Source organism: Athalia rosae, chromosome 6 (genome assembly GCF_917208135.1).
Source record: "Athalia rosae chromosome 6, iyAthRosa1.1, whole genome shotgun sequence".
NCBI classification, from domain to species: domain Eukaryota; kingdom Metazoa; phylum Arthropoda; class Insecta; order Hymenoptera; family Athaliidae; genus Athalia; species Athalia rosae.
In genome coordinates this window covers 13,444,969-13,471,378 of record NC_064031.1, presented here as the reverse complement: position 1 = coordinate 13,471,378, position 26,410 = coordinate 13,444,969, and the positions used below count along the sequence as shown (strand labels likewise).

The window sequence follows — 26,410 nt, the reverse complement described above, 5'->3', positions numbered from 1 at the left end:
ACGGAGGGCCGAGGTTCTCATACAGGTAGTCGTACCTGGGACAGGGCCGGCCCAATCGCTCCAAAAAATCACCGCGATAAAGAAGGGACTTTCGAACGTGCGAATAAAGAATCGCCAGGGTTAAGCTAATGGTGTTAGAACTTTTTTATTTTCCCCGACGTTTATTCAGACGGAGATTCCCCCGCCTGGATGTTCGAATGTTCGAGGCGTTTCGGTGTATGGTTCACCCCGGCCTTGATGGGGGTCTATACCATTAAAACTACGCGCAATCACGGCCCTGACCTGGACACTCTCCAGACCGAGTTCTGGAGTCTCGAAATCGACGTAGGGACGACAGAATAAGAAAAGGGATCGCAACCTCATAGGATCGTTGAGAGGGAAGAGGGGAAACGAAAGTGTCTGGCCGCACACCGACTTGGACAAGTTACATGCAACGCAGTTGAAGCTACTTTTCTTCTGCTATGCATATCTTACGTTCTTCTACTTTCTTTGATTTTTTTTTTTTTGGTTTACTCGCCTATTACGTGTCATCGTATCACCCGCGATTATTCTTGACCTACCCCACAAGGGGTGGGATTCTGTAATGAAATGAGTACATTCGACTTGAAATTTCGATTCGAAACTGAATTTGATTTGCAGGTTTTTTCATAGTAAAAACTGAATCTGTTATAAAGCGGGTCCTCGGACTCCCCCCGTTTACCCGGAGAATTTGGTGTGCGGGTAACACCTTGCTGACCAGATTCCCAGGAGGAAGAGTCAGAACAAGAATAAGAAGAAGAGGAGGAGGAGGAGAAGGAGGAGGAGGATCGTTTCGACTTGAGTATATATAGATTCCTTGCCTGGGGTCGGTTTGGGATCGAAAAGCAAATGGACAAACGAGTGTTTGAAAAAAAAAATAAAATAAATAAAATAAAATAAGAGAGAGAGTCGAACGAAGGGAACGAGGACGAACAACTAAAGTCGGAGTTGGGAGTCGGAGTCGGAGGTGGATTGTGGAGGTGGAGAAAGCCAATCCTGAGACCAGGTTGTGGCCGGTCGTCTCGTAACAAGAGAAGGCCGGACGACGAACGACGGACGGACAATGGGTGGCTTGCTTTGCTGGCGCAACGACGTCGGTCAAGGCAACCTCGATGACTAAACCCCCGCGCTGCTAGGCTGCCCCGAACGACTGCACTTTTCGTGCCCGAGGAAATCAACACCCGTCCAAAAAACGAAACCAGAAGCAAACGTGTTTAATATAAAAAAATCAATGGCAAAACCCGACGAAATCGGCCCGCAAAAAAATTTCAATCCAATCCAGTCGCGTATCGGTTCGCGAAAGAATCGTGTGTTTGAAACGATTTTAAAGGGTGTAAAAGCGTTGTCGGTGTTCGTGGCCGAGAATTATCAGATATAAGAGGGGGATGGGAATCAATTCCTGGCACAAGTTGTTGGGCGAGCACGGTCGAGAAGCTGGTGTATTCTTGTAGAGGCTATCCGCCCGCTGCCTCCGACCTTCTCGTTTCTCGTTTCTCTCGCTTCTCTCGCTCTCCACCGAAGAGAGCGGAGTTGCAGCGTTGTATGCAGCAGCGTTCTAGTCTCGGATCTCGGGGCTCCGGACCCCGTGGACCCTGCAGCAGACCCGAAGAACTCGAAAGGCGAGACGAGAGACACGAGACCGCTGCTGCTTGCTGCTGCTATGTAAGAGAATACGGCAATACGGCAACACCGCCGATCCAAGAAGGCCTTGCTCTCCCATTCGCCTTCTCGGTCTTCGCTCCTTCTTGGTCCAAACCCAGACTCCGGACTCAAGAGCGGAGACCGAATGCCCAGGACTACACGACAGTCCCAAGTATCAGCCGGTCGCAGTTTAGGGAAAGGGAAATGGAAAGGGAAAGAAGACAGAGGGGAGTTCGCACACTCTCGGGACTAGTTCGCATAAATAATAATGATAATTGAATAATTGATTTAATAATAAGGCGAGGAAACCGATACTTCCACACCATCGAGCGTGACGAGTCGTTACTACGGTCGCTACTAAATATCGGTTGCTTCGAGCTAATCTACAAATCCTAGGGAATTCAATTAGATGCTCTATATAACCGAGCGCGCTACGGACTAGGCGAGGATCTGATAGATCTGATAAATCACGGCACGAACGGGGAGTCCGATGCACCCTATAGCGTCAGATAGACGAACGTCTCAATCCACCTGAACTCGAGTATACGCTCTACCGATGCTGCACTTGCGAAAAATCGATTTATAATCAGATCTGTAATACACCGTTCGATCTTGAATAACATATTTATATAGCTACACCGATCGTGCACCCCGTACGCTATACACACACCCTGTGAATAATTTACCATTGGATAATTATTTCTCGATAACTGTTTCGCACTTTACGTCGTACCAGAGAATGAGAATAAAAAGATCATGTATAATTGCATTATACAATGAAATTCTTTACTCGTTTTACTTTTGATCCTCGATTTTTTCTGAAGTTCATGTTTTCCCCATAATATCTGTCATCCCTACCGCGGCATATATAAAATATCAGTGAATTGAAGCGGCTCTTTCCTCGATCCCTGTACAGTACAGAGTATATAAGCGCTCTCCACAATTTTTTCAACGAGATCAATTGGACCACTCGAGCCTTCTCGTTTCGTTTGGCATCCCGCGCGCGAGGGAGAATCCAACTTTACCGCACGTTTGATTGTCGTACGCACCTTATACAGACGTACGAATATCATACGTAACGTAACGGCCGCGAACAACAACGACGACGACAACGACAACGACGAGTATCACGAAATTATGTGCATATATTTCGTAATATTTTTCATTTCCCAAGTACCCTGCAGTGCTCGAGTTAGTACTCGATCGCAATAAGCACACGCCTACGTACGAGATGGTCGGTTGTGTAAGGGCGAACCTGTCACATTTATACTTTTTTCGTTTTTTCACATCCATAGATCGATAAATAAATAAATCGAAGTACCCGCGATACGTATATGTATCGCCACCGCCTACGTCGCGACTATATTAACGCGAGCATATAGCGCTTATAAATAAATAGAAACGTATATAATCCACGCGAGTGTGCGTATAGATTCGAGGCGTGCGTGTAATACTTAAAAGAAATGCCAACGTTCTACTCTGCAGCCAGCACGGTGCCCTTAACGAAGCAATTTCAATTCATGCACCGACTGAATATATCCAACGTTCCTCGTCGTCGACGTCGTTCGGTCGAACCGGAGCGCGGTTCGACGGACGCCGAGAAGAGGAAAGAGACGAAGAGATGGATGAATTGGTGGACGGATGACACGAGTATACGGCCCGATATTACATTAGATATCATGTGTAACTTCGCGTATCAAACGCATCGATAGTCACCGGGACGTGGTGACGCGCAACAGACGGATTGGGAAAACAAAAACTCCGTCAAATGAACGTGAAACTGTGAAATGGACCGAAGACGAGAAAAAAAAAAAATAAAAATAAGCCACGTACATACAGGAGAATAAATATATGTGTATAAATATATACCGCAACACATCGAGAATCAAAGTCGCCTGCAAGCATACCACAACGTGATTATACCGATAATCCCGTGTCACTATTGCACGAGGAATTCCCTCCTTTATATATGTCCGTATAGGTATACTGCAGCGGCTATATCGAGGGAATTATCGCCGCTTAGTTAGCTGCCCGATAAGAGCCTTGCTTTCCTAATTCAATACAGCGTACCGCTTCGCTGCTTCTTCAGCTAAAGCTTGTTGTGCCTCTTCAATCACGTGCGGGACACGGTCTTGTGTTTCTACAGGATTAAATTGAAATTATCCAGATTTCGTTTTTTCTCTTTCTCTTTTTTTTTTATTTTCACGCTTCGATTATCCGTGAAAATTTGGTAGTTCTTTTTTCTTTTCATGTAAAAAATTTTTCATCCATTTGTTCCGATTCCGAAGACCGGTCAGGTTCTAATTTTTTTTTTTTTTGTACAATTCTACTTGGGTTTTTTTCTTCCTCTCTCTTAATTCGAGAACCTCATAGACGGAGAGACAGATCACATAATAACTGCTACTGTGCTACGGCACGTCTCTAACGATAAATTATCCCCTTGTAGGTTTGGTTTGGTAGGTACACTAATTTGGATAAATTAACAAGTCGGAATAGAATAGACGACGAGACTACCGCCCTAGTCGTTTCGTAAGATCCGCGGATGCTGCGATGCCTTTGCCGTTTATTATATATACGCACGTAACGCGCGACGTACCTACATATATACTATGCGTGCATAAAAGGACTTGGAGATGTGACATTAGCCCGCCCCCGCCGAAAAGCTTTGGTAATTATTCCGAAATTTGAATCTTCTTTACGGTTAGAAATTTTTCCGGACGCGATAATTGTTCCCCCCGGAATTCCTTCGACTTGGGGGGGCTTTTGGAAAATATGTTTTTCCTCTTTTTCTTTTTAGGGAATTCTTCGGGCAAAAGATGTGTAAACGATTGCGAGAACAAATTTTTGAACGCCTGCAACTTCAACAGCTATACAGAGGCAAAGGCGAGGCAAGTGGGCAAAGCACACGCGGGACAAATGGACAAGTATTAGAGGGGGGCCAGAGGAAAGAGAAAAAAGAGGAGTAGAGACGGGGTGCGGTGTGTGGGGGGTTTTTCCTTATTGTCAGGGCAGAGTTTAGAGGCCCGGAACGACGTCGGAACCCCCGGGGGCGACGGTGCCGTCGGCTCCTGGAGTTTTCAACTACACGCCCACGCGCGTAACTCCTCGGTTCTTATTCTTTCTCTTTCTTTTCTCTTTTTCTTTTTCTTCTTCTAAGCTAGCCAGCCATATTTCTTCCACCCTAATATAACAATGCTATACCGGCGTACCTATTATACACAAATATCCATCTCTCCGCAAAGCTAAAACACCTCGTTGAATGATCCGAATGCCAGAAGAATTTCTCAAAGTTTCGGAATTTAGGAATAGAAAACAATAGATTGTTGCTTCGTTGTTTTTTGGTTTTTTGTTTCAATATTTTTTCATCACTTTCTCGATTAGTTCCGACACGTAAATTTTGGATAGAGGATGAGGAAAGCGAGAACCGTCAAGTTATACCTCTAAATGGCTTGAGGAGAAAAGAAGAGAAGAAAAAGAAGCAGAATAAGAAGAAGAAGAAGAAGAAGCATAGCGGTCGAGAGCAGCCACGCAGTTTCGAAAGCCAGACTGGCTGCTCTAAACAAAGAGCTTTATGGCCATATTTATAGTTGTCGTAAAACACTACACAGATTGCTAACCTCGCTCAACGGACGCGCGCTGCAGACGACGTCGACGACGACGACGACGACGACGACGACGACAACTACGAGAGATCGTGCTTGCGGTAGTAGTAGTGTAGTTGGTAGTAGACGGTAGTATCGGTGATCATGTGGTAGTGATACTCGTTCACTATGCCGCATACGAACATGCACGTACATACATTCGTGTGACGGTGCACGGTCGTTCATATCTCTCTTCATTTTAATCTCCTTCTCTTTCTTGAACGCGAAGAGTAGCTGCAGGCATGCAACAATCCTCCTCCTCCTCTTTTTCTTCTTCTTCCTCTCTTTTAGTTTTGTATTGTAGACACGTGTTGGCGAGATATTGGTATGAGTGGGTGTGCGCGGCTATATGCAGTTGTACTGGGAGCTTTCGATGTGTCGGTAAAATTCGTTCTTCCTTCATCATTGTCAGTCTCGTTCTCTTCTACGCCAGTACACTCTCATTTTCATATTCTCCTTCTTCTCTCCTAACGACTATCGTTTCGTAATCACAAATGCCTCGTTATTACAACTTACTGCACGTAACTATAACTATTCAACAAGATGCGATGCATAAAATAATTAGCAAACTCATCGCAGACTTTGTAACTATGCCACCCTCGCTTCGACAATTCATCGAATAGTTGCGCAATATTTTCTTTTCCACCCCTTTTTTCTCCCTGCATCGCTCGAAAAGTACAACGTTATACGATGACGTGAACGAAAAGAGAACTTGAATCTGAATCGTGAAAATTTAAAGGGTCCGGTTAGTAATTTACCGTTCTTTACACTAATTACATATTCATCGTCCAACTTTGTTTGAAAAATTCATGAAATTAGAGGCGTAACATAATTGAGAGAAAATATTGAAGAAAAATGGATGAATAAACACACCGAGAACAGTACAGAGAAGAATAACATCAGTAGGAAAAGAACATGGAAAAATTAGACGATGTACCGTATAGCGCTAGGAATGGTCAATATTGGCCTTGCGACGGTACGAAGTAGACGTCGTGTGAAATTGTTTGAACGACGCGTTTCTCGAGTAGTTATAATGGACCGGACAACCAAACCGGACTAAACACTCAACGGAATATACCGAAAATTTCTATTTGCTATGAAAAGTCGATTTTTTTCTTTCTCTTTTCCATACCGAGAAAGTGAGATCGAAATTTTGATTTTTTTCTTTAATTTTCGAAACACCTTTAATCGCACGCGTAATCCCTTTACCTACTAACGAGAGAGAGAGAGAGAGTGAGAGCTCGTTAAGAAATGAAAAAAGAAAAAATCAAAGAAATATAATGAAAGAGAGAAAGGAATATGGTATGAGAAGACAACGGGATTCCCTCGTATAGTTTGACGGATCGACGCCGATGGGAGAGATATGGCGAATATGTTTACCAATTAGCCGTGTCTGTGACGTAGGAATACAATCAGTCTCAATGATTAGAATAACACCACGAGTCTCGCTTTTGGCGCGTCTATATATACGTGTGCGGTACAGATACGATACGGAACATGGATGCATTTACAGCGAAGTCTCGTTGCTCGCGGTGAAAAACACGAAGTTAATTTCGAGCTTGTTCGCATCGAATATCAGAGCTGTCCTTTTTCCGTTTTTTGTTGGTCTAAGTTGCTCCGCTGTTTATATTCTACATACCACAAAATTAAAAAGGCATAGACAAACGAGTATTTAATTCGAAAGTTGTTGTTTTTTTTTTTTGTCAAAAAATGGAGAAAAAGAGATTCGTGTTTCTCGTGTACAGGTCGGAGGAGAACGTTTCACTCGGAAAAGCAGGCGCGGTGAAGAGATGTGGGAGGGCGAGGCGCGGGTGCGCAGTAGAGTATTTTAGGGTAGAGAGAAAACGTCTGAAGACACCCTCTGGGATACAGTTATGGAAAGAAGGGATGGTGGACGGATAGAGGTGGGAAGCAACGAGAGAGAGAGAGAGCCCGTATACGGTTTCTCGGAAAAGCGTTTTACGTAGAAATTTGTTTAACCAGTTATAAAGGAAGGTGCAACACCACCAACACCAACACAGCAGTGGCTATACGATCGCCATCACCACCCAGGGATGGCAAGGTGGTGTGCGGGGGTGGTGGGATCTCTTGGGCAACCTCTCTCCGAATATAAGAAGTGCAGCAGGTAGCCTCGTTAGCGGGCAGGTAGGTAGAGAGGCAGGCAGCCAGGCAGCCAGGCGAACGAGCGAGCAGACAAGCCAGGCCAAGCAGGTAAGGTTGGAGGATATGTACAATGCTGAGTGTAGCGCGACCGTGTCTGTATTCATATACCGGGTGGCCCCCGCGTGGTAAGAAAAAAAAAAATAATAAATAAATAAATAAACAACCGAGTGAATCTACGTGACCGACCAAAAATTCGTCCAATCTATCTTCTGTCAATTTTTACAACGCCAACCGCAATCGTCGTCACGTGTGTTCCCGTCTACACGGAGTCTGATCTCGTGGTAAGTATCCCCGTCAATTGTAGATGCAACGATATTTCCGTTTGGAAAGTTTTGTCTTAAGGGAATCGCCCGATACGTACGCGACGTTGGGCAAGGCGCGTCTTAAGGAGCGGGTAGGTAACCCTGAGGAAGAGCGAAGAACAGGCTTTGGTCGGGTGCCATGTGTAGCGGTTGCCGCGTGTGTAAGAGAGCGTTCCACGGACAGAGGCGGAGGTATGTGTATTCGAAACTCGCGGGGAAAGAAGGAACGACCGACGGTGGAGGTAGTTTCGGTGCCGATGCCGATTCCGATGCTGATGCTGGGGCTGTGGCTTTCGTTTGTTGTTTCTCAACACTGCTGTGCAGCCGAGTTCTGGCTACTCCGTACGCTCCGGGCTATCTAGGAGCGACTCGCTGCAGCAGGCAAACGCCTACACGCGGACTCGGACTCGTCAATTACAGCACACAACGAGATATCATTGGCGCTCATTGTAGTTAGCCGTAGCGGCAACAGCAGCCAGCAAACGACCGGAGTCGAGTCGGGTCGAAACGAATCGAGTCGAGAGTCCAGTGAGTAATGTGCAAACGGTACCGCAACATCACGGACTTCGAGAAAACCTGCGAGTTATTACTATCGCGAGGCTGATGAAAAAAAAGACGAAAAATTCTCGCCAGTTTATAAAACGAGAATCTCGTTAGTTTATATATCACTTTCCCCCTATCGTATGCACCGATATTACACGCTCTTAAAAGTGAAGAGTGTACCTCGACAGTTTGCGTGCTTCTACCGCCGCATCGTTATCCTCATCCGCCACCTCTCATCATTCGCTGTACACCACAGACTTGTAATAATCCCACATGCACATGGATATTGTAAGTTGACCTGACAGAAGTCGGCGACCCGTCGGCGGCCGAGGATCGTCGTCGGAGGATCCGACGGAACGGATGCAAACTTTGCGACGGATACAGCGAGGAAGAGATCATCGGATGACCGACGATTTTCAGGTTCATACAATTAAAGGATAAAATGAAAGAATGACTCACCGTAGACGGGGCTGAGGTCGGATCTCGCCGACGTTTTTCCAGTAGAGTAGCTTCCTCCGGGGAGAGAACCTTTTTCCTGCAACACAGATATTACGTATTTCTGTCACACCTCTGGTCACACCTTCCTGTTTCATTTCTTTTATACGGGGGAGAAGATTATTTCGTTTGTATGCTTAGGTACTGAAATTTGCGTGTCTGGAGGGGGCGGGTGAATATTATTCTTTTTGTTTTTGATGGGGGGGGAGGTATGACTTTGACACCCGCTGGAAACGAACCTCGGACTCCGTGAGGTCGATGAGGGAACTCTTCTCCTCTGTAAGGTTCTCCGAGGATCTCTTCTCGTCCTCGCCCTCATCCTTGAAAACTTTGACCTCGTCCTCGCTACCGAGATCATCGCCACCTCCGCTACTACTAACGTGCGGCATTATGCCAGCCGCACCACTTTATTTTAAAAACGTTTCTCTCCTTTAATTTAGTTATATCTAATTCTCCTATTTATTCCTCCCACACTGATCTCGATTTGAGATCCTGTCGCGGGCACAGTTATTATCAACAACGAACCAATCTTTCTTTCCTCTAGAATTTTTGTTTCCACTGATTTTGAAAACCGTACACACTGACAACACACTTGTTACTCCGTCATCATTATCGTTATGTTATAATGGCTGTCACTGCACGCTGATGATTTACATATTCTTTAAGGTATAGCAATAACAACAAGAAAAAAATCATCACACGCGTGTCCGCAACCGCGTGACACGTTCCAAAGAACCAAGTTTTAATCCGACCGCCCTGCCGATTGCCGAGACGAAAAAAGCACTGCACGATGCACAACCGGATTTGACGAACAAAATACTTTGACTGTAAACTCAAAAGAAATCAACCATCACTTTTCTACGTTTGTAACGTTTACATTGTTGTCGGCGTTGTGTTGTCGCTGTCGTCGTTAATATTGTTTATAACTTTTCGATTACTTTTAAAATGCGTACATACAATGAATTATTAAAGCATTCGTGACAGTAAGTTTGACGTTTTAATAGAAAATTTTCGTCGAAACTCTTACAGCGTTACCTTACTCTCGTTTTTTTCAATTGTAAAAACAAATACCGGCAACTAAAAATTATCAATCCCTATTTACTCATCATTTTTTCAGGCGGCTACGCAGGGGCGGTTTACGATATCAATCGGTGATTGGATTATTGTTATTGATATAATTATTATAATTATTATTATTAGTTTATGATGATCGATCAGCGTTGTCTTATTAATTGCGTGCGTATGTGTGTGTGTTAATAATGTTATTTAATTTACACCCGAGCATCGAGCGCGCAGCGCCTTTCTGCTCCGCGTGGCGGGCGCGTTTCAGTTTCGTGATCCAGCAGCTGCTGCAGTGGCTGAAGCTGAGGCTTTGCCTGAAGTACAACGGCATAAAACACGCGGACGGCCATCATACCCAGCGCCGCGACACAAACGCTGTGAAACGTTTACAGTCCCAAGTCGTCTTGATGGGTGCTCGGTGCTCACTGACGATCCTCCGCGCCAGCTCCACGCACAGGGTTGCGGGACGGCGGGCGGCTCCGGAACTTGACCAATCAACGAAGAGACTTCGCCGACTCGGCTTCCCTCCTCGACCGAACCAGCGATGGCAGTCGGCGCACACCGAAGGTGGGCGAAAGCGAACGGAGATTCACGAAACGACCGCTTCGACGTCGAGGAACAAATGAAACTCGACGAAAACCAACGCGAGCTTTAAACTCTGCACACAGACTCCATGCGCCCCTCCGACGCACCCTTGATCGCCCAAAATCATCGCCCAGATAACGAAACTTACTCGAATCAATGAATCAGTAATGGGGAGGAGAAATGATTTCTCTAGTAACAATCCATCTAGCCGATGTTACTGTTGCGATTACTGAAACGATGCAATTTACCTTATTTGCCGGTACAGGGAACCGTACATTCAAGGGGCTTTTAGATTCGTCTAATTAAATAATTTTTCGTTTTCATTTTCTCCTTCCCATTTATTCATGTCATTTATTTTCCCTCCATACGCTGCATTCTTCTCTCTATTTTTCCCTTTCTGTATTTCAGTTAGTTGCCGCCGCAACTCTTCAGACTTTGCCTAGATGTGGGTACATAAATTGTTATATTCGTACAGAGAATGGTAGACATACCTTGTACACGTGAACCTATATGGGCAACTGATCCTTGAATCGAGTTTTTCTTTTCCCTCCATCGATGCACCCGCGTACAACTTGAGGATTTCTTTCAACGGCTAGATAAGGTGCGTCGGTTTCGTAGGAGGTGTTCGGTAGGAATGAAAGGCGGTGTAATGGAAACTGGTGAGCAAAATGTTGAAGAAAATTATTATTTTCAAATATTCACTCAAATACATAGTTATTATTATCAAGGTACTCGTGTATACGCGGTCTGTAATACCAGAAAAGAAGAAACGCGCGGATCAAAGAGCTGCTTTGGCATGTACAGTACAAAAAAAAAAAAAAAACGAAGATGACGAGCTATTTCGGGAAATAATTGTCGATTGAATTCTTTTACTCCGACTGCAGGGGAGCGGGAGGAAGAAAGAAAGTCACAATCAGAATCAGAATCAATCGCAATTAGGGAAACGTAGTGCTTGCTTGTTCCTCACAAGATGGATCACGTGCAGACCGCATTACAAAATAACGTACATACGTAGGGTGTGTTGAGCTTCGAAATTTCTTTTATCGTGTATTTCCACATACCAATGTGCCTAACCAGATACATCCGTAATACTCATTATACGCGGGATAAATCGGTTGCAATTCGATATTTCGAGCTTTGTTCCGTGAAAAAAAAAAAAAAAAACCCTTCCTCGTCTCGATTTACCGGGACCCGGACGCCTATTCGGGCATAAAACGATTCCTGCAGCGCTAAGAAACTAAGACGGGATGGATTGCGTCGTTACCGGTTTTACCACCCTGCTGGACCACTCAACGACCTGATTTTGGACCGCGTCTATTTTAGACACAATTTCACCTATAATCCGATGCCTTGTGCAAGTCTCAGCTAGGAAACGGTAATTTGATTCGTGGGAAGAGTCTCGAACTAAACTTCAAGGATATGGGATTTGATTTTTACTTGTTGACGATTTATTCGTATGAATCGTTGATTGGAAACGTACGGGGGGGAATGCTGAGTACATGCAGATAAGTAAGTCGAAATAAAAACAAACATGATTGCGTGCGACAATCCTAGTATGTATAATGAATGCTTCCTGGGTCAGAGCAGCGAACACGGACGCAACTTACATGTTACATCTATAGAGTCACGCGACATTATTACCCTACGAGGATATACCTATACCAGAATAATTACGCTAGAACGAATTCAGGGAAACTTAATTCCGACTCCAACCCCCGTATACATACGGGCGAGAATAGGTTCTCTTCATTTCACCGGTATTGGGACACAAAAAATAATGAATCTACATGATAATTGATAGAAAAAAGAAGAATTGAAAGAAATATCAGCGCGTGGGCTCACTGGTCACGGTTTCCTGTTTCGATGTTCATATCGTATTGCGATCGAGTACGTGTATGAAACTTCCGCCGTATCATCATCGCGCGCGCAATCAAATGATCCAAGAAGTGGCACCTCTTAACTGGAATCCATTAATAACTCGGTTGTCAATCCTGAAATGATACACGAAACGATGCTCGACTCGGCGTGATGCGGACGAAGGGCGGCCAAGAACTCCGCTTATCGCGGTGGGTATTAAAACAGCTACCGGATCAAGTTACTCCCCGAAATGTCGGGGATCGGACGCTGTTGCGGACTATAATATATATCATGGTGTCCCCATGGCAGGCAGCGTAGCCGGTTATGATCGCTATTACAACCAACAACCCGATCTACATACCCGTTAAAGTCACATGAGCGCTAAACTCGGCTACCGCCATTCTTGGCGCAAAATCGTTCAGTTTTAAAAGTATACTCGAGGCGAATATCGGTTGGCGTGCATACACCGTACAATTATACGGGTAAGTATCTAAATATTTATATCGCTGGTAAATAAGCTTGTATGCGATTGATCCGAATAAAATGTCAATTAGATATATATATGAATAATTTATTTTTTTACCGCGTGCACCGCAGTTCGCCGACCTGCAGCTGCAACCAAGCGATCATATAAACTCGAGAGCGCTGCTGTTGCACCGGAGAACCGGCATCAGAAACGAGATAATTGGCTGCCGCTATACTGGTGCAAGTTGTCGGTAAACAAGTCTCATGTTCTCCGGTGTGTTTCGAATCTATCCGGCGTTACATATGTAGTTAAACGCGAGCGAGTTACACGAGAATGGAAGGCACGTGCAGATTAACACGACGCAAGGTGCTCTATGGAAGTTTTTGCATCATCGAGCTGGCTTAACCGGTGCGGACTGAACTCGAATAATGATCTTGGTCAAATAATTCATTCGATGGATACGCAAGTCCCTCGGTATAGCGCCGGTGATATTCTCCGAAGGAATACTGATTTTAAATTAACCGTGCGGTAAACTAGGAGGAATTAATACGAGCGTTGTGTAGTATTTTAATGCCACCACTGCTCGTCGATTTTATTCCCTTCCGTTCGTTTCATCGGCGCAACAACGGAGAAGCAACGCTGAACAAGTTACGAGCCTAAAATTTCGAAAGATGTCTGTAAACGAAGGTGTACATAGGGATATCAATTACCACCCCAGATATGTAATTTCATGCCTTATTCGAACGACTCGGGTCATGGCCAGAGTTTGACAGTCATTCACTGACTCACTAGCACGCGATAAGGTATATGGATGTGGTACCTCGGAATATAAGGTGACAATTGCTCCAGTATACCTGTATACATGCTTGCCCGATTGCCCGCACGAAAATAAGAATATCATACGTCAAAGCTGAGGGTGTGGTGTGTATAAACCGTGAGGTGTAGCTCACGTTTTTACTGTTTTTCAGGTCATTGAAATTAAGGAATACTACGGCCTTAAAACCGGATTCGAGAAAAATGAATACAAGATGTGGAACATTTTCACAAAGATCCAAACAATCTCAGTAACAAAATGTAGAAATCGAAAAACAAAATCTGTACGTCCATATGAATAGGAAAATGATAGTTGTAGAACCAAAAAAAAAATTCGATTTTTGAGCAAAAAATAAATCATTATTTTGATTATGTTTAATATGCTTTTCTAACGTATTTTGACCTCAGGAATCCGAATCTGAAAGAAAAAATGATCTATCTCTAAAATTAACCGAGTTATCGCCGATTTTCAGCTTTTTGGGGTCAAAAATAGAAAATTGATTTTTTAGTCCATCTTATTGTAATTTGAGCTCAGGAATGCGAATCCGAAGGAAAAATTGATGTATCTGCAAAAATGATCGAGTTATCCTCATTTTTATGCGATTTTTGGCATAAATTTGAGGATATCTCGAAGGGAAAAAATCGTAGCTCAATTTGGACAACGGATTCGTGTTCCTGAGGTCAAAATACATAAGAAAAGTGCCATACGATCAATTTTTAAAAATAAAAAATTTTGGTCAAAATTTGAGATTTTTCCAAGGGGTACCCCTTACGATTTTTTCAAATTTTGACCAAAAATTTTTATTTTTTAAAATCAATCATATGGCACTATTCTTATGTATTTTGACCTCAGGAACACGAATCCGTTGTCCAAATTGAGCTACGATTTTTTCCCTTCGAGATATCCTCAAATTTATGCCAAAAAATGCGAAAAAATGGGGATAACTCGGTTATTTTTGCAGATGGATCAATTTTTCTTCCACATTCGGATTCCTGAGCTCAAATTACATTTAAATAGACTAGAAAATCAATTTTTTATTTTTGACCCCAAAAAGCTGAAAATTGGCGATAACTCGGTCAATTTTAGAGATGGATAAATTTTTCTTTCAGATTCGGATTCCTGAGGTCAAAATACGTAAGAAAAGCATATTAAACCCAATTAAAACAATAATTCAGTTTCTGCTCAAAAATCGAATTTTTCTTTTGGTCTTCAAGAGTAATCTCACATATAATCAGCTCCGGAATCCAAATCTGAAAGCCAGAATCATCTGCTCATGCAATCGATCGAGTAATCATTGGGTGGAAAAAATTTTTCACTCGATATTTTGAGGTAGCTCACTCGTTTTTTGAATAAATAATCTTTCAAGTGGGGTACTTTCAGCAATAAAATGATTTACGAATTGAGAAACGAAGAAACTTGGAAAACAAACTGTCAAATATTGAATCTTCAAAAAGATACTTCTCAAAAAATGGCCAGCTTTCTTAAAATAATGTAAAACCAGTTTACGACAAAACTAGTAATCAAAATTTGTAATCCCATTGTGATTAACTTCGTTGAAATGACATGGACTAGACGGATTATAATCACTACGATAATGTTGATTCTTCGAACGAGTCGACTCGTAGTTCAGGAAAAAGAAGAAATGAAATAATGAAAAAAATTTAGCACGCGTAACGGTATGCCTAATCGACGAGCGAATAAATGTATCACCGATGACTTCCGGTCGTTTGGAAATACAAGCGATGTGATGCATCACGCTTCGATATACCGATCTGATATTTTCTATCCGGAGCAGGTTGAACGAGGTATTTAAATCACGATGCGGTCAAGCGCCATAATCAAGTCGTTCGAACGGATGCATACATATACTATTATTTCTATTCCCGCGCTTCGTCTATCTAAATAGCTCTCGCCATCTGTAGGATATAAATATTACCGCGCTCGGATCAATAATATCTGGTGTACGCGTAAACGTTTCCTTGATCGGTTGAGTAGTTTGTAAAAATATTTCACAGTGGAAATCACGGATACATCTTTAGGGTACAGGTGAATTAGGAAAACTTTTCAATCAATTATAATCGAAATTAAAAAAATTACCTTCGACAAAGCGTAGCTCCTGGAGTGCATTCGATGTTATACTACGGTGTTGCATTTGGTCAGGTCGGTAAGATAGAATTAAAGCAACCCTACATACTGTAGCGTACTCGGGAAAGGCACCCCAGATCAGACTGATCACGTTGCTTGACGTATCAAGCTTCTATGTGACGAGAAGAATATTTAAAAACTACTATCTAGCGGAGAGCTTATTCGTCGTCTCATGCGTCTCGCAGAATGCATCTTTTGATTCCAAGCTTGTCCATCCTCAAGAGTATCGGCTTCTTCTGGTGCGGAGGTTGTAGCTCGTGCTGGGGCTGCTTTTTTCCATTCACACGTTGCGTCAACATTGTCTCGGTCAAGTCTATAAAAACACATGAATTTATGCCGATGTAACATTCTTATGTTATTCCGCAAGAGTTTTTTTTACTACCTCTTGTTCTTCTCCAGATCCCGCGTCTTCGCAGCGAGTTCGAAAAGAACTTCCACTAACTCGTCCGGAATATTTCCAGCTCCTATTTCGAACCCGGTGAACATCCCAATGCTCATTTGAGTCAACACCATGTTCTTTGATTTGAGCACCTCTCTCAGAAATTTGGGAACGAAACGACTCTGGAATGTCCGGTGCGAAGTCAACCACTCCAAGTGAGCGACGAACTCAGCTTGCTTCAACAGTCGCCGAACGTGACCCTGCAAAATATACCATCATTAATTCGAAGGTCTAAACGATGAAAATATTTGTGAGACTTTGACATATTCCTAGATTGTACCTCGTTCAAGAGCCCTTGAATGTCACTGACCGCGACACCGATCATTAAGTTCATCAGTACGATGCTGGCGAGCATTACGAACATGAGAAAAACTATCCTGCCAAGAACAGGGACGAAGGTATTCTCATTGTCAAGATCAGAAGCGAAGAGCTGTCCGTACTCGTACTCCCCCATCATCATGACGATCGTCTTTACAACTGATTTCCACGAATTCTTGAACTGATCGTTCCGATGAAAAAGTACGGAGAAGCTGAACGCGAATCCCACAATGAGCCAAACGAACGCGAGAAGAACCTGATGAATAAAATCTCTGCATCACTTTACTAAATCGAAATGACAAGGTCAAGCCGTACTCACCTTGATGACATTTTTCAACACAGTTGAAAACATCAACGCGTAATACCCCCAGGTCGGGAAACGACCCACTAAAAGCATCATCTGGATCCATGAAAATAAAATTGCTACACTGATCGATTGTAAAATCCACTGAGGAGGATCGTACTGATACTGGGGGGGAGAGTCTTTCGATTGCTCTGAATCATTGGTTGTTACTGCTTCAAATCTGTCATCAATGAATTCTCCAGCTATCGCGACGGTGAGGGAAATCGTTACACAAATTAACGATAACCAGGTCTCAAATTGCCGCGCGTAATACCTGAAAAATAAAAAAATATATATATGAGTATATGAGCAAAGTCGAGGGAATATCGGCTCAATTACTTCGGTAGTATGACGAGTTGCAGCAGGTTGTGCGCCAGTAAGATACAGGCGCAAAGGAACAGTATTATTCGTGGTAAGGCCGAGTCCAGGTGGAGATCTCGGTTTAATAAGAGGACGGCGTATGCCGAGAGGGAAAGGACGAATAAGATATGGACAGCTACGAGTAGGAAGAAGAATCCTCGAAGCCGTGCCCATTTCAGTCCAAGAAAAGCTTCTAAAAGAGGATGTTGCAGGATCGTCATCTGCTCCATATTCGGAACCGCTGCGATCAACGCGGACACGACAGCCATCTGTAGTTCACCCTGAGGTGCCAGGATCCGGAAGTCTAAGCTCACGTGCTGCAAAGTCGAATAATTCAATAATTCCGTATTATTCATTCGGATTCTCATCAGTCACACTCACATTTCCAGTCTTGTCTGTCGCTCGGACTCGGGAATTTAGCACTTCCGTCAGAAAAGCTATTGGCCTGGGTATGTTTTCAAAAATTGCATCGATAACTCTCATCCCAGTTGTGGTCTCGGAGGCAAGATTTCCTCCGTGATCGAGGATGGATTTGACGCATTCTAAGTGCCCGCGATAAGCTGCGGCATGAAGGGGGGTCCTTCCAACCTAATTTCAAAAACCCATGACAACGTTTCAATTCGTGTTCAACATATCTATGGTGCATTCCACGTCAAACGCGCCTATTTTTCCGAAATATTTATTGAATTGGATGGAACTTTTTCGACGTCGTGAGGGGTCTCAGAAACCATACCGACTGCCGTGCTCATACCATTTATCTACGCCGAAAGTCATAAATTTCCAGAGGCTCCATCAGCTGAATTGAGCTATGAATTGATCCCATCGAGATATCCTTGAATTCACTTTTCAGATGGATACTATAGGATACTGTAGGAACCTCGATTGAAAAAGATTTTGATTTTTGACCCCAGAATCGAAGAAAAACTAAGGGGTACATTTTTAAATTGTTTTAATTTTTGGGCCGAAGCTGAAGTACTTTAAAAATCGATCCAGGACACTTTTCTCACGTATTTTGACCTCGGGAACACCAGTCAGTCGATCAAATCGATTTACAAATCAATTTCGCTATGATATCACACTTTGGAATAACAACAAACAAATTTTGACACAAAACGGATTTTCGGCTGATTTCGGAATCCACAAGGATTAAAGTAGAGGGATTGAACTTTTTTCTCAAGAATTTAACAGAATCCCAAAAGATTCCAAAAAAGACAAAAAAAGAAGAATAGAACTTGAAGAGTCTTGAGAAAAGTGAACATAAAATATTCAAGACGGTTTCTGAGACCTCTCAAAGCATCTAAAAAGTTTCAAGTTCAAAAAATATTTCGGAACAAGTGGCTCGTTTGACGCGAAATGCCCCATATCCAAGAGAATGTAAAATAAAAACCTTGAATTCGGATAATTTACCTGATCTCGAACATTGATCAACGACGCATCCAGGTATAGAAGTAACAGTTCCAAAACTTCAACGACGCCCGTACCAGCCGCTATATGCAGCGGGGTGATTCCCGTACAGGTGCAATGTGCCGAAGGAGATGCGCCACCCCTGAGAAGACGCATTATGGCCTTCTTGTTGCCCAGAGTCACGGCATGGTGTAGGGCAGTCGTGCCTTTATCACAGAGGGAAATGTTTTATTCCTCCGGAAACGAATCTTTTTTTCCCAATCAGCGATGTGAACAGAAACAAACCTGTGTCAGGATGAACAAGGTTGATGGATGCAAAGGCCGATACGAGGATGTCGATGATCTTTTCGTAACGGTCCATTTCTATGGGATTATTGGCATGGATATTAACGGCAGCGAGATGAATCGGCGTGACGCCCCGATCATCTTTCGCGTCAACGTTGGCGCCGGCATCTACAAGGAGTCTAACCACTTCCACATGTCCTGCTTTAACCGCTTGATGCAGTGCTGTTCGTCCCCAGCATTCCGGAAGAGGTAGCTGAGGAGTGCGAAGCGAATTTAGTTTTTCAAGTTCACCCTGGCGAACAGATAACGTCTGCTTTATGAAGAGAGAAGACCAACGATACTAACATTTTTCCCAATTTCGAAGCTCGTCAATTTCGGGCCACTGGTGGCACTGTAGGGTTTGTCCTTGGGTAGGAATCTGACGCCAAATCTCGCCTCGACCGTAGCTCCCCGTTCTAGAAGCCAGGAGACGACCTCGACGTGACCTTGATGAGCTGCGTGATGAAGAGCACATCTGCCAAGCTTATCGGTGGCGTCCAAATCAGCTCCTCGGGTATCCAGATGCTCCAGGACTTCGATACTTCCTCGCCATGCCGCGAGCTGAACAAGAGTGACTTGTAAGGATCCCCAGGGTTCCAAAAATGTTGCTGTGTCAGTTTCACTCTCCGCATTAAGAATCTGCACCGCACGATTGATGTCACCATTTTCCACGAGCCCCAATAGCTCCAGGATGGTCGATTGAGAGGCGTTCGGAGGATTCATTTATTTTTTTTGGTAGGTAAATGTCCAATGGCGTCCCATGAGCGAGACGTAAATCGAGACTAATTGGTCTTGCAGCGATTCAGGCCGGGTATATTTCAAGCTCAGGATGTGGTCACTGCAAAGGAAATCATTCGTAATCGTATACCCATACGTTCAAGTAATGTATATTCGAGATAAATTTTTAAAATACGAGGTCATTAGGTACGACGAGGTTGGTGGAATGTGATCAAAACCGAGGGGGATGATTTGGAGGGGATTGGGGAGGTTGTGCAATTTTAAAGAGAGCGACGACCGTACTGAAGCGGTTCTCCAATTTGTCGAGCAGCCCCTGCGCGACCCTGTGAATTATGATTTGACGTTTTTGAGGCAAAGTTCATTTGGGAGAATTCCTTATGCGGAAAATCCGTAACAGCCAATTCCCGTATTGGCTTTTTTTATCCATGAGAGAACGTCGTCGTTTCTTACTTCGTTCTTTCATATACAGCGGCAGCTTTTCAAATCTGACAATGAATTCCAAGCACGCGGGGCGCAGTGATTTTACGCCCAAGAAAAATGAGAGAATCTCAATTTTTTCTGTTGCTTTCTTTACTTTTTCACCACGACCGAGATCAAGAGCGAAGAAAACTCGAATGGGGGAACAATCTCTAGCAACCACTGCTTCTACCGCGGGTTATTAATATTGTTATTCTTACTTTCTCCTCACAGTGGGCGTTTATCTTCACCACGATAAGAAAATCACAAGGGGGAACAAACTAACGGAACAATTGGTGGTTATCCAGGAGCAAAGTATATTTGCTAACGCTTTCCGATTAAAATGTTATTCGCCTCTAGCATAACGTGAGGATTGTCTCAGAAATTCAATTTCCCGCGAAATCCAACTTAAGATAAGAACTTGCGTATAATTAACATAGTACGCGTATATACAGATAACACCTGTTCAAAGATAGCCATTTAATATGGCTATTGAATTAAAAAAATTCTCGCGACCTACGCCAATGTCTTATAACTCCGTCATCACCTGCTGCAACACCTTTTTTAAAACCAAGCGGAGAAGCCGCTAATCCAGTACATACACATACTTCTACGGAAAAAAAAAAAAAAAAAAATTAATGAAAAATTACTGTCCACGTAAGACGAATACCTTCAATGTGTAAGCTACGTTTGAATAACCATCGTCAAAAAATTACCGCTATATGGGAAGTGCGTGCATCAGTTGCATACGCAGTTGTGCGATTGTCGTAGAAAACCTAATCATGCATTGAATATGATTACGAATGAAAATATGCATGTAGCATGTGCAGGAATATCTATGAATAGGTATGTACATATTTATACGTGGCTAACGTATAGATGTGAAGCACCAATGATTTAGATGCGAGGACGCGTACCGATTGCATCAGCTCCGTTAGCTGTGGTGAGCTCACTTTAAAAGTAGTAAGTTATTCGATTGGTAGACCTCATACTTTCAGGTATTAGTAAGGTATAAGCGTTATCCATGTACGTGGAATTACGATACCTTACAGAGTCACTAACTGGGAGACTGAGAGCGATGAAAAAATTGTCGAGGAAAGAGGAAGAGAGATGAAAAATTCGAGGCAGAGTAGGGTAACGCAAACCAGCGGCATATGATGGTTAACCCGTAAGGTATAACGCGGCACCATTTCTGCGGTACGGGAGGAAAGACGGAAGAAACAAGACACGGCAGAGGGGTAAACCAGCGGTTCTACCCAGCCGCGATCTAGTGAACGCTTGACCACGCCGAAGAACGGAACTCGATTTTAAACACCACCGGTTAAATCAAATTCAAAATCATCAACATGCCAAACTGTCCGAAATGCGAAAAACCCGTCTACTTCGGTAAGTTGAGAGTTCGGACTCCATTCTCTCTGACAAATAGATCTTGAGTCTTTAAGCAGACTTAATCGCGATAAGTTCTTGTGAAAATTGTAACGCTGAAAAAATTTCGTGTTCATCATTCTATCGAGTTTGATTTGTAAATTGAACCTAATAGCCCTCGAATATTATAACATGCGATAAAAGTTGAGTGTCAATAATGATCGTGCTATTGTTTCATAATCATATATCGACGAATGTAACACAGATAGTGTTATCATGATTGACGGAATTTTTATCAATACATCGAAGCTAACCCACTTCACATTCCTTGGAATTGAATCAGCTAGTGATTATAGAATTACATTCATAATACGCTGAAGATTCGTGAGATTTTCATTCTCACGAAATGCAAAATTCTCAAACCTTTCCATCTTTGTTCCAACAGAATAATCATTCAAACCCTCTTAACACATGAATGAAGCCGGTTGTGAATATCGTTATCTATTTAACAGTTTTTCCGACTCGATAAGGAGCAAGTATAATAATAGGCGATGATCTCAGGACCGCACTCAAGACTTTCTCTCTCATTCTCTTCGCAGATTTGAAAACTACATTCACAAACCCGCTGATGACGCATATTTAATACAAAGTTTTTTTTTTTATTCATTATTATTCATCGCTCTCTAAAGCCTGCGAATCGTAGGTGCTGCGGTAACATGTTTAATTACATCATGGATGACTAGGGAACCACCGTTTAACGTGACCTCATCTCTTCGTCCTTGAGTCGCTCTCCCAACATACACAAACCATACACACGCTCGGAATGCCACAGGCATAGTCGCGATTTTCTCTGCTTACACCGTTTGTATCCTTATATGTTGAAAAGAGAATATCATACGGAAATGCAATACCGGCGATGCAGCAAGTCCATAGACGTGAGAAAGTGTTAGTAAAATATACAAGAGGGACAGAGACAATGTTGCAGATTGCGTTCTATTTATGTATTCGTTTTTGATATCATATTTAAAAACCATTTCTATCCTGCACGTAGTTCTTTTTCAAATGTACATCGCATGCGGATATTCTGCAGACAACAGATAATAATAATGAGGTCGTGAAGTGGGCGCGCGTTAGTCGATTAAGTTGAAACCGGAAGTTACGACGACGTAATCAAAAAATTACGCGAAACCATTGTGTGCAGCTGATCAAATCCGAAATTCTTTTTATGACACAACATGCCTCATTGAGCTCAGTCCCTAAGCTTGTTCATTTACGTTTCGTTAGAATAATATATTTGCCGTGAATTATCACAAAGTTTATCTTCTACTCTATAACGAAAATGTGGCAAGGCATCCGACCTTGTGGATAGCACAAAAATTAGAATCGTTCATTATAAAAGATAAATAAGAAATGTTTTACTATTATTATCACGCCCGCATTTTAAGTCAATCACTTATCGACTTTACGTCCTCTAATTGTAAGATATAATCGGAACAGTCTTATCATATCCACACCTGAACTTTCCCGTTAAGTTATTCACGAATGCATTATTTTATCCAACCCGCATACCTGTAACGATCGCACTGGGGATTTAGATGAATTTTTCGAAGTTAGGGAAAGCATGAAATCTACCTACATATTTGCAAGAGCCGCGAATTTCGCTCGAAACCGACGTAGTTTTCGAAGCGCATTAGATGCACGCATAAACCCAGTAACATAGTTCGCATAGATTTGCACAATATTGGTATGATACATCTCTTGACAAAACCGTGGATTTGTCACATATGCGAGTATTTGGAAATCGTGGCCGAGAGAGGAAATGAAAATAGAAAAGTAAAACGAATGATCGAATGAATTGTGCTAGCTAAGTCCTGCGTGAAATGAATTCAGATAACTCGAATAAGATAATGATGAATGACGAGGAAGAATTCAGTAGTATTACGCACCGAACTGGAGTTTTCGTAACAATCTCTGGAATTTGAAGAATCCAGCCACCGTGTACGACGGGACTACGGGTAAGGGGTGCTTTTGCACACGTACGTACGTCAGAGGATGAGGTAGAAATATAGAATACATATGGAGAAAGAACGAGGGGAAAAGTAAGAGACAGCCGAAGGTAAATATAAGTATACACCTGGTATACTTGTAAAGAACCATCAAGAATCACGTTGCGTACGGGCGCACATCGCAACAATGAGGTATCCGCCCGCGAGGACAACAACAAAGCTATATGCCCCGCCGCTCCGGCGGGCCTTCTTCGTACCAGGCAATAACAAGAAGAGTAGCGCGGAGATGAGACAGGTTTGTGTGTTGCTCGAAATGGCAATGAAAGTGGGGTTCGCCCCACTCATCCCTCACAGCACTTCGTTCAACGGTATATATATATATATGTTTATATAAATATTTTTTTATTTCCATTTCCTTTTTTCGTTCCGTTTCCTATATTTTCTTTTGGTCTTTCTCTCTGTTTTACCTCTACCACCGAACGGCAACTTGCTGCAAAAGTCGCTTTTGCCGCTGCAGGCTTTGCCGTGTGTACGTTCGAACGACGAACACACAAACCTGTAGCACACTGGGATGCTGCGATTACGAGGAAGCTGCAAAATCGGAAGAAAGAAGGGAGACGCGCCGTGTGGTGCTGATAGAGAACCGTAGATTGTTTAACACCGAGTGCACCGATCCGCAATCATGAACATCGTACATACGTATCGGTATAAAGCACAACCAACGGACTACGAAATTATACCTACTGTACCACGATTACGCGTACAGAGACGAATAACACGCTGTGAACCCTTAGCTACTGATGATATGCACGTACCAGAAGAATAATTAGCAGTTAATTAACTAATGGTTCAACGTTATCCATTTACAACCGCAAGATACTATTTCAATTATTGCATATAGTGGACGTTGGCATTTCTTCCATCACAAGGTGTATCTATTATTTGATTTCATTAGTTTCATGAAGAGTAATATCATTTGCGAAGAAGGGTAGGGTTCGTTTTGTTAGAAAAATACGATGTTTTCGATGAAAACCTTTCAATTTAATAAGTTATCGAGATCACGTGGGATATGAAACGAGAAAGAATCGAGCTTTTTCGCTTTGTGGGAAACGTGATATAGGGTGATGTTAAAGTTCTGCGAAATCCGTAGAACGGAAATGCAACAAAGCGGTGTTGCGATTTACCTAACAGTCCCGAAGGAATCCCGCAGCGGGTTTCACGCCTCGTAAAAATAGAATTTTGTTACAGGAAAAGGCGCAAGCTGAACTCCCTTTGGGGGGTTGCATAGAAATTCTCATAATTACAAAATTGCTAATGGCGCGAAATATATACCTACCTAACTACAAGAATATGTTCCTCCTCTTGATCATGTATTCAATCCTCGCATGAATTTCGCACCAAACCTTGAAAAATATGTATGTACAATTGTGGGTAAGAACTGACGTTGCGTTTTGTATTTTAGCTGAGCGAAAAACGTCGCTAGGAAAAGACTGGCACGGTTCTTGTCTTCGTTGTGAAAAATGTAACAAAACTCTCACCCCTGGAAGTCACGCCGAACACGAAGGCAAACCCTATTGCAATCAGCCATGTTATGCAGCTCTGTTTGGACCCACTGGTGAGATGATTTTCCAACCTGAAACAACGATCAATTGTTATCATAGGTTGATTAATTTTATATAATGGTTGGGGATGAAATATGAGACAATGTGCATAGAACTTGTACATTTTGATAAGTACAGTGCTTTTGAAATGCATTGAACCGCTCTTGAAATGGATTATTGAGAGTACAAAGGGTGATTTTGGAGTCAGCTTAATTGCCCGCTAATGACGTTTCGTTTGCTGCTCTTATTAATTGCAGGCTTTGGACGAGGTGGGGCTGAAAGCTACATTTACAAAAAGTAACCGCGTGTCAGAGATTCGAGCGACCCACATTCCTTAAGAGTATACATATACGACGTTACAACGATACCAGCTACACATACCTCCATAGACATACGTACTGTAAGCATGGGTACAGATGAAGATGGGTGTTTTGTGTGAAAACACACACGAACCCTTACATAAAAAATGGAAGATCTATTTGAATACAAGGACGGTTGACGATTGGGGAGTGGCTCGTTAACCGAAGAATAAATTATTGTTGTTTGAAATCTTATGTTATGATTGTAATTATATCCCAATCACGCACAAAGTTCAAGTATATAGTCTGATCAACATTTTTTGATACTGAGAAAGAATTGGACGAATTGAGTACAGGCAAAGTTCGCGATTGATGAAACTGTTCGAATTACTGACATGAATAAAACATATATTGCCATGGACATACAAAACTTGTGATTCCCTGCACATCCCATGAAAAACTGCACTCGAATTTTCATCGCGGCGCGATCCAACCAAACATACCTACGTAAGAAAATAAAATAGAGTTCCCGTTGCATCTTTGCACAGTAACGAGGTATATACCTACGGTCGATAAAATGCATAACATCCATTAGCGCAGAACAGATCAACCTGGAAGACATTTACGGAACTACGAAATGGCGTCTTTGAATTCGGAAGTTACGATCACGGGCGAAAATGACTCAACATCGTTCTGAATCTGACGCATTCGATGATTGCTTACATTTCGACGAAATCAATGCCTTGCTGGTAATCTGAGGAACTGTCGCTCCGGTAGATCCGTGTGAATTTCTGTCCCGATGTTGTTATCTCCCCGTCTCTTCTCCAATTCTTGTCCAATGCTTATAACATCTATAGTAAAATCGTGGCCTCAAATTATCTCGTTGCAGCCCTGGCTGAAAATATCGGTCTTGCTACCTCGATGTGACTTCAGAAAAATATAGAACTTACAAGATACGTGGTACATTCTTGACTTAAGAATTATCAAATGTTGTCTCCTCTGTCGTTCCGAGAGTTGCTCTTTCG

General features: G+C 42.8%; 3 protein-coding genes across 4 annotated transcripts in view; 1 reads left to right on the top strand and 2 right to left on the bottom strand.

Annotated features, from left to right (window-relative positions):
* LOC105693237 (protein pangolin, isoforms A/H/I/S) overlaps nucleotides 1-10,350 on the bottom strand; it is a 116,206-nt gene extending 105,856 nt beyond the window's left edge. For both annotated transcript variants that reach the window (XM_012413037.4, XM_012413039.4), the window contains exons 1-2: nucleotides 9,043-10,350; nucleotides 8,768-8,843 (exon numbers count right to left, since the gene is read on the bottom strand). In XM_012413037.4, the coding sequence (XP_012268460.1) occupies nucleotides 8,768-8,843; nucleotides 9,043-9,192 (226 nt within the window). In that variant the 5' untranslated portion in view covers nucleotides 9,193-10,350. The remainder of the gene's footprint in view (nucleotides 1-8,767; nucleotides 8,844-9,042) is intronic.
* Nucleotides 10,351-14,892: 4,542 nt separating this feature from the next.
* On the bottom strand, nucleotides 14,893-19,779 carry LOC105693194 (transient receptor potential channel pyrexia-like). The gene is made up of 9 exons (XM_020856516.2): nucleotides 19,227-19,779; nucleotides 18,882-19,134; nucleotides 18,600-18,802; nucleotides 17,574-17,780; nucleotides 17,172-17,509; nucleotides 16,809-17,106; nucleotides 16,452-16,745; nucleotides 16,115-16,371; nucleotides 14,893-16,045 (listed from the first exon to the last, which is right to left on the bottom strand). The coding sequence occupies exons 1-9, from the start codon at nucleotides 19,641-19,643 to the stop codon at nucleotides 15,865-15,867; spliced, it is 2,448 nt and encodes an 815-aa protein (XP_020712175.2). The 5' UTR covers nucleotides 19,644-19,779; the 3' UTR covers nucleotides 14,893-15,864.
* Nucleotides 19,780-21,342: 1,563 nt separating this feature from the next.
* Nucleotides 21,343-25,806, top strand: LOC105693195 (cysteine-rich protein 1-like). Its single transcript, XM_012412965.4, has 3 exons — nucleotides 21,343-21,500; nucleotides 24,948-25,100; nucleotides 25,344-25,806. Exons 1-3 carry the CDS (start codon nucleotides 21,461-21,463, stop codon nucleotides 25,385-25,387), a joined length of 237 nt encoding a protein of 78 aa, XP_012268388.1. The 5' UTR covers nucleotides 21,343-21,460; the 3' UTR covers nucleotides 25,388-25,806.
* The last annotated feature ends 604 nt before the right edge of the window (nucleotides 25,807-26,410 follow it).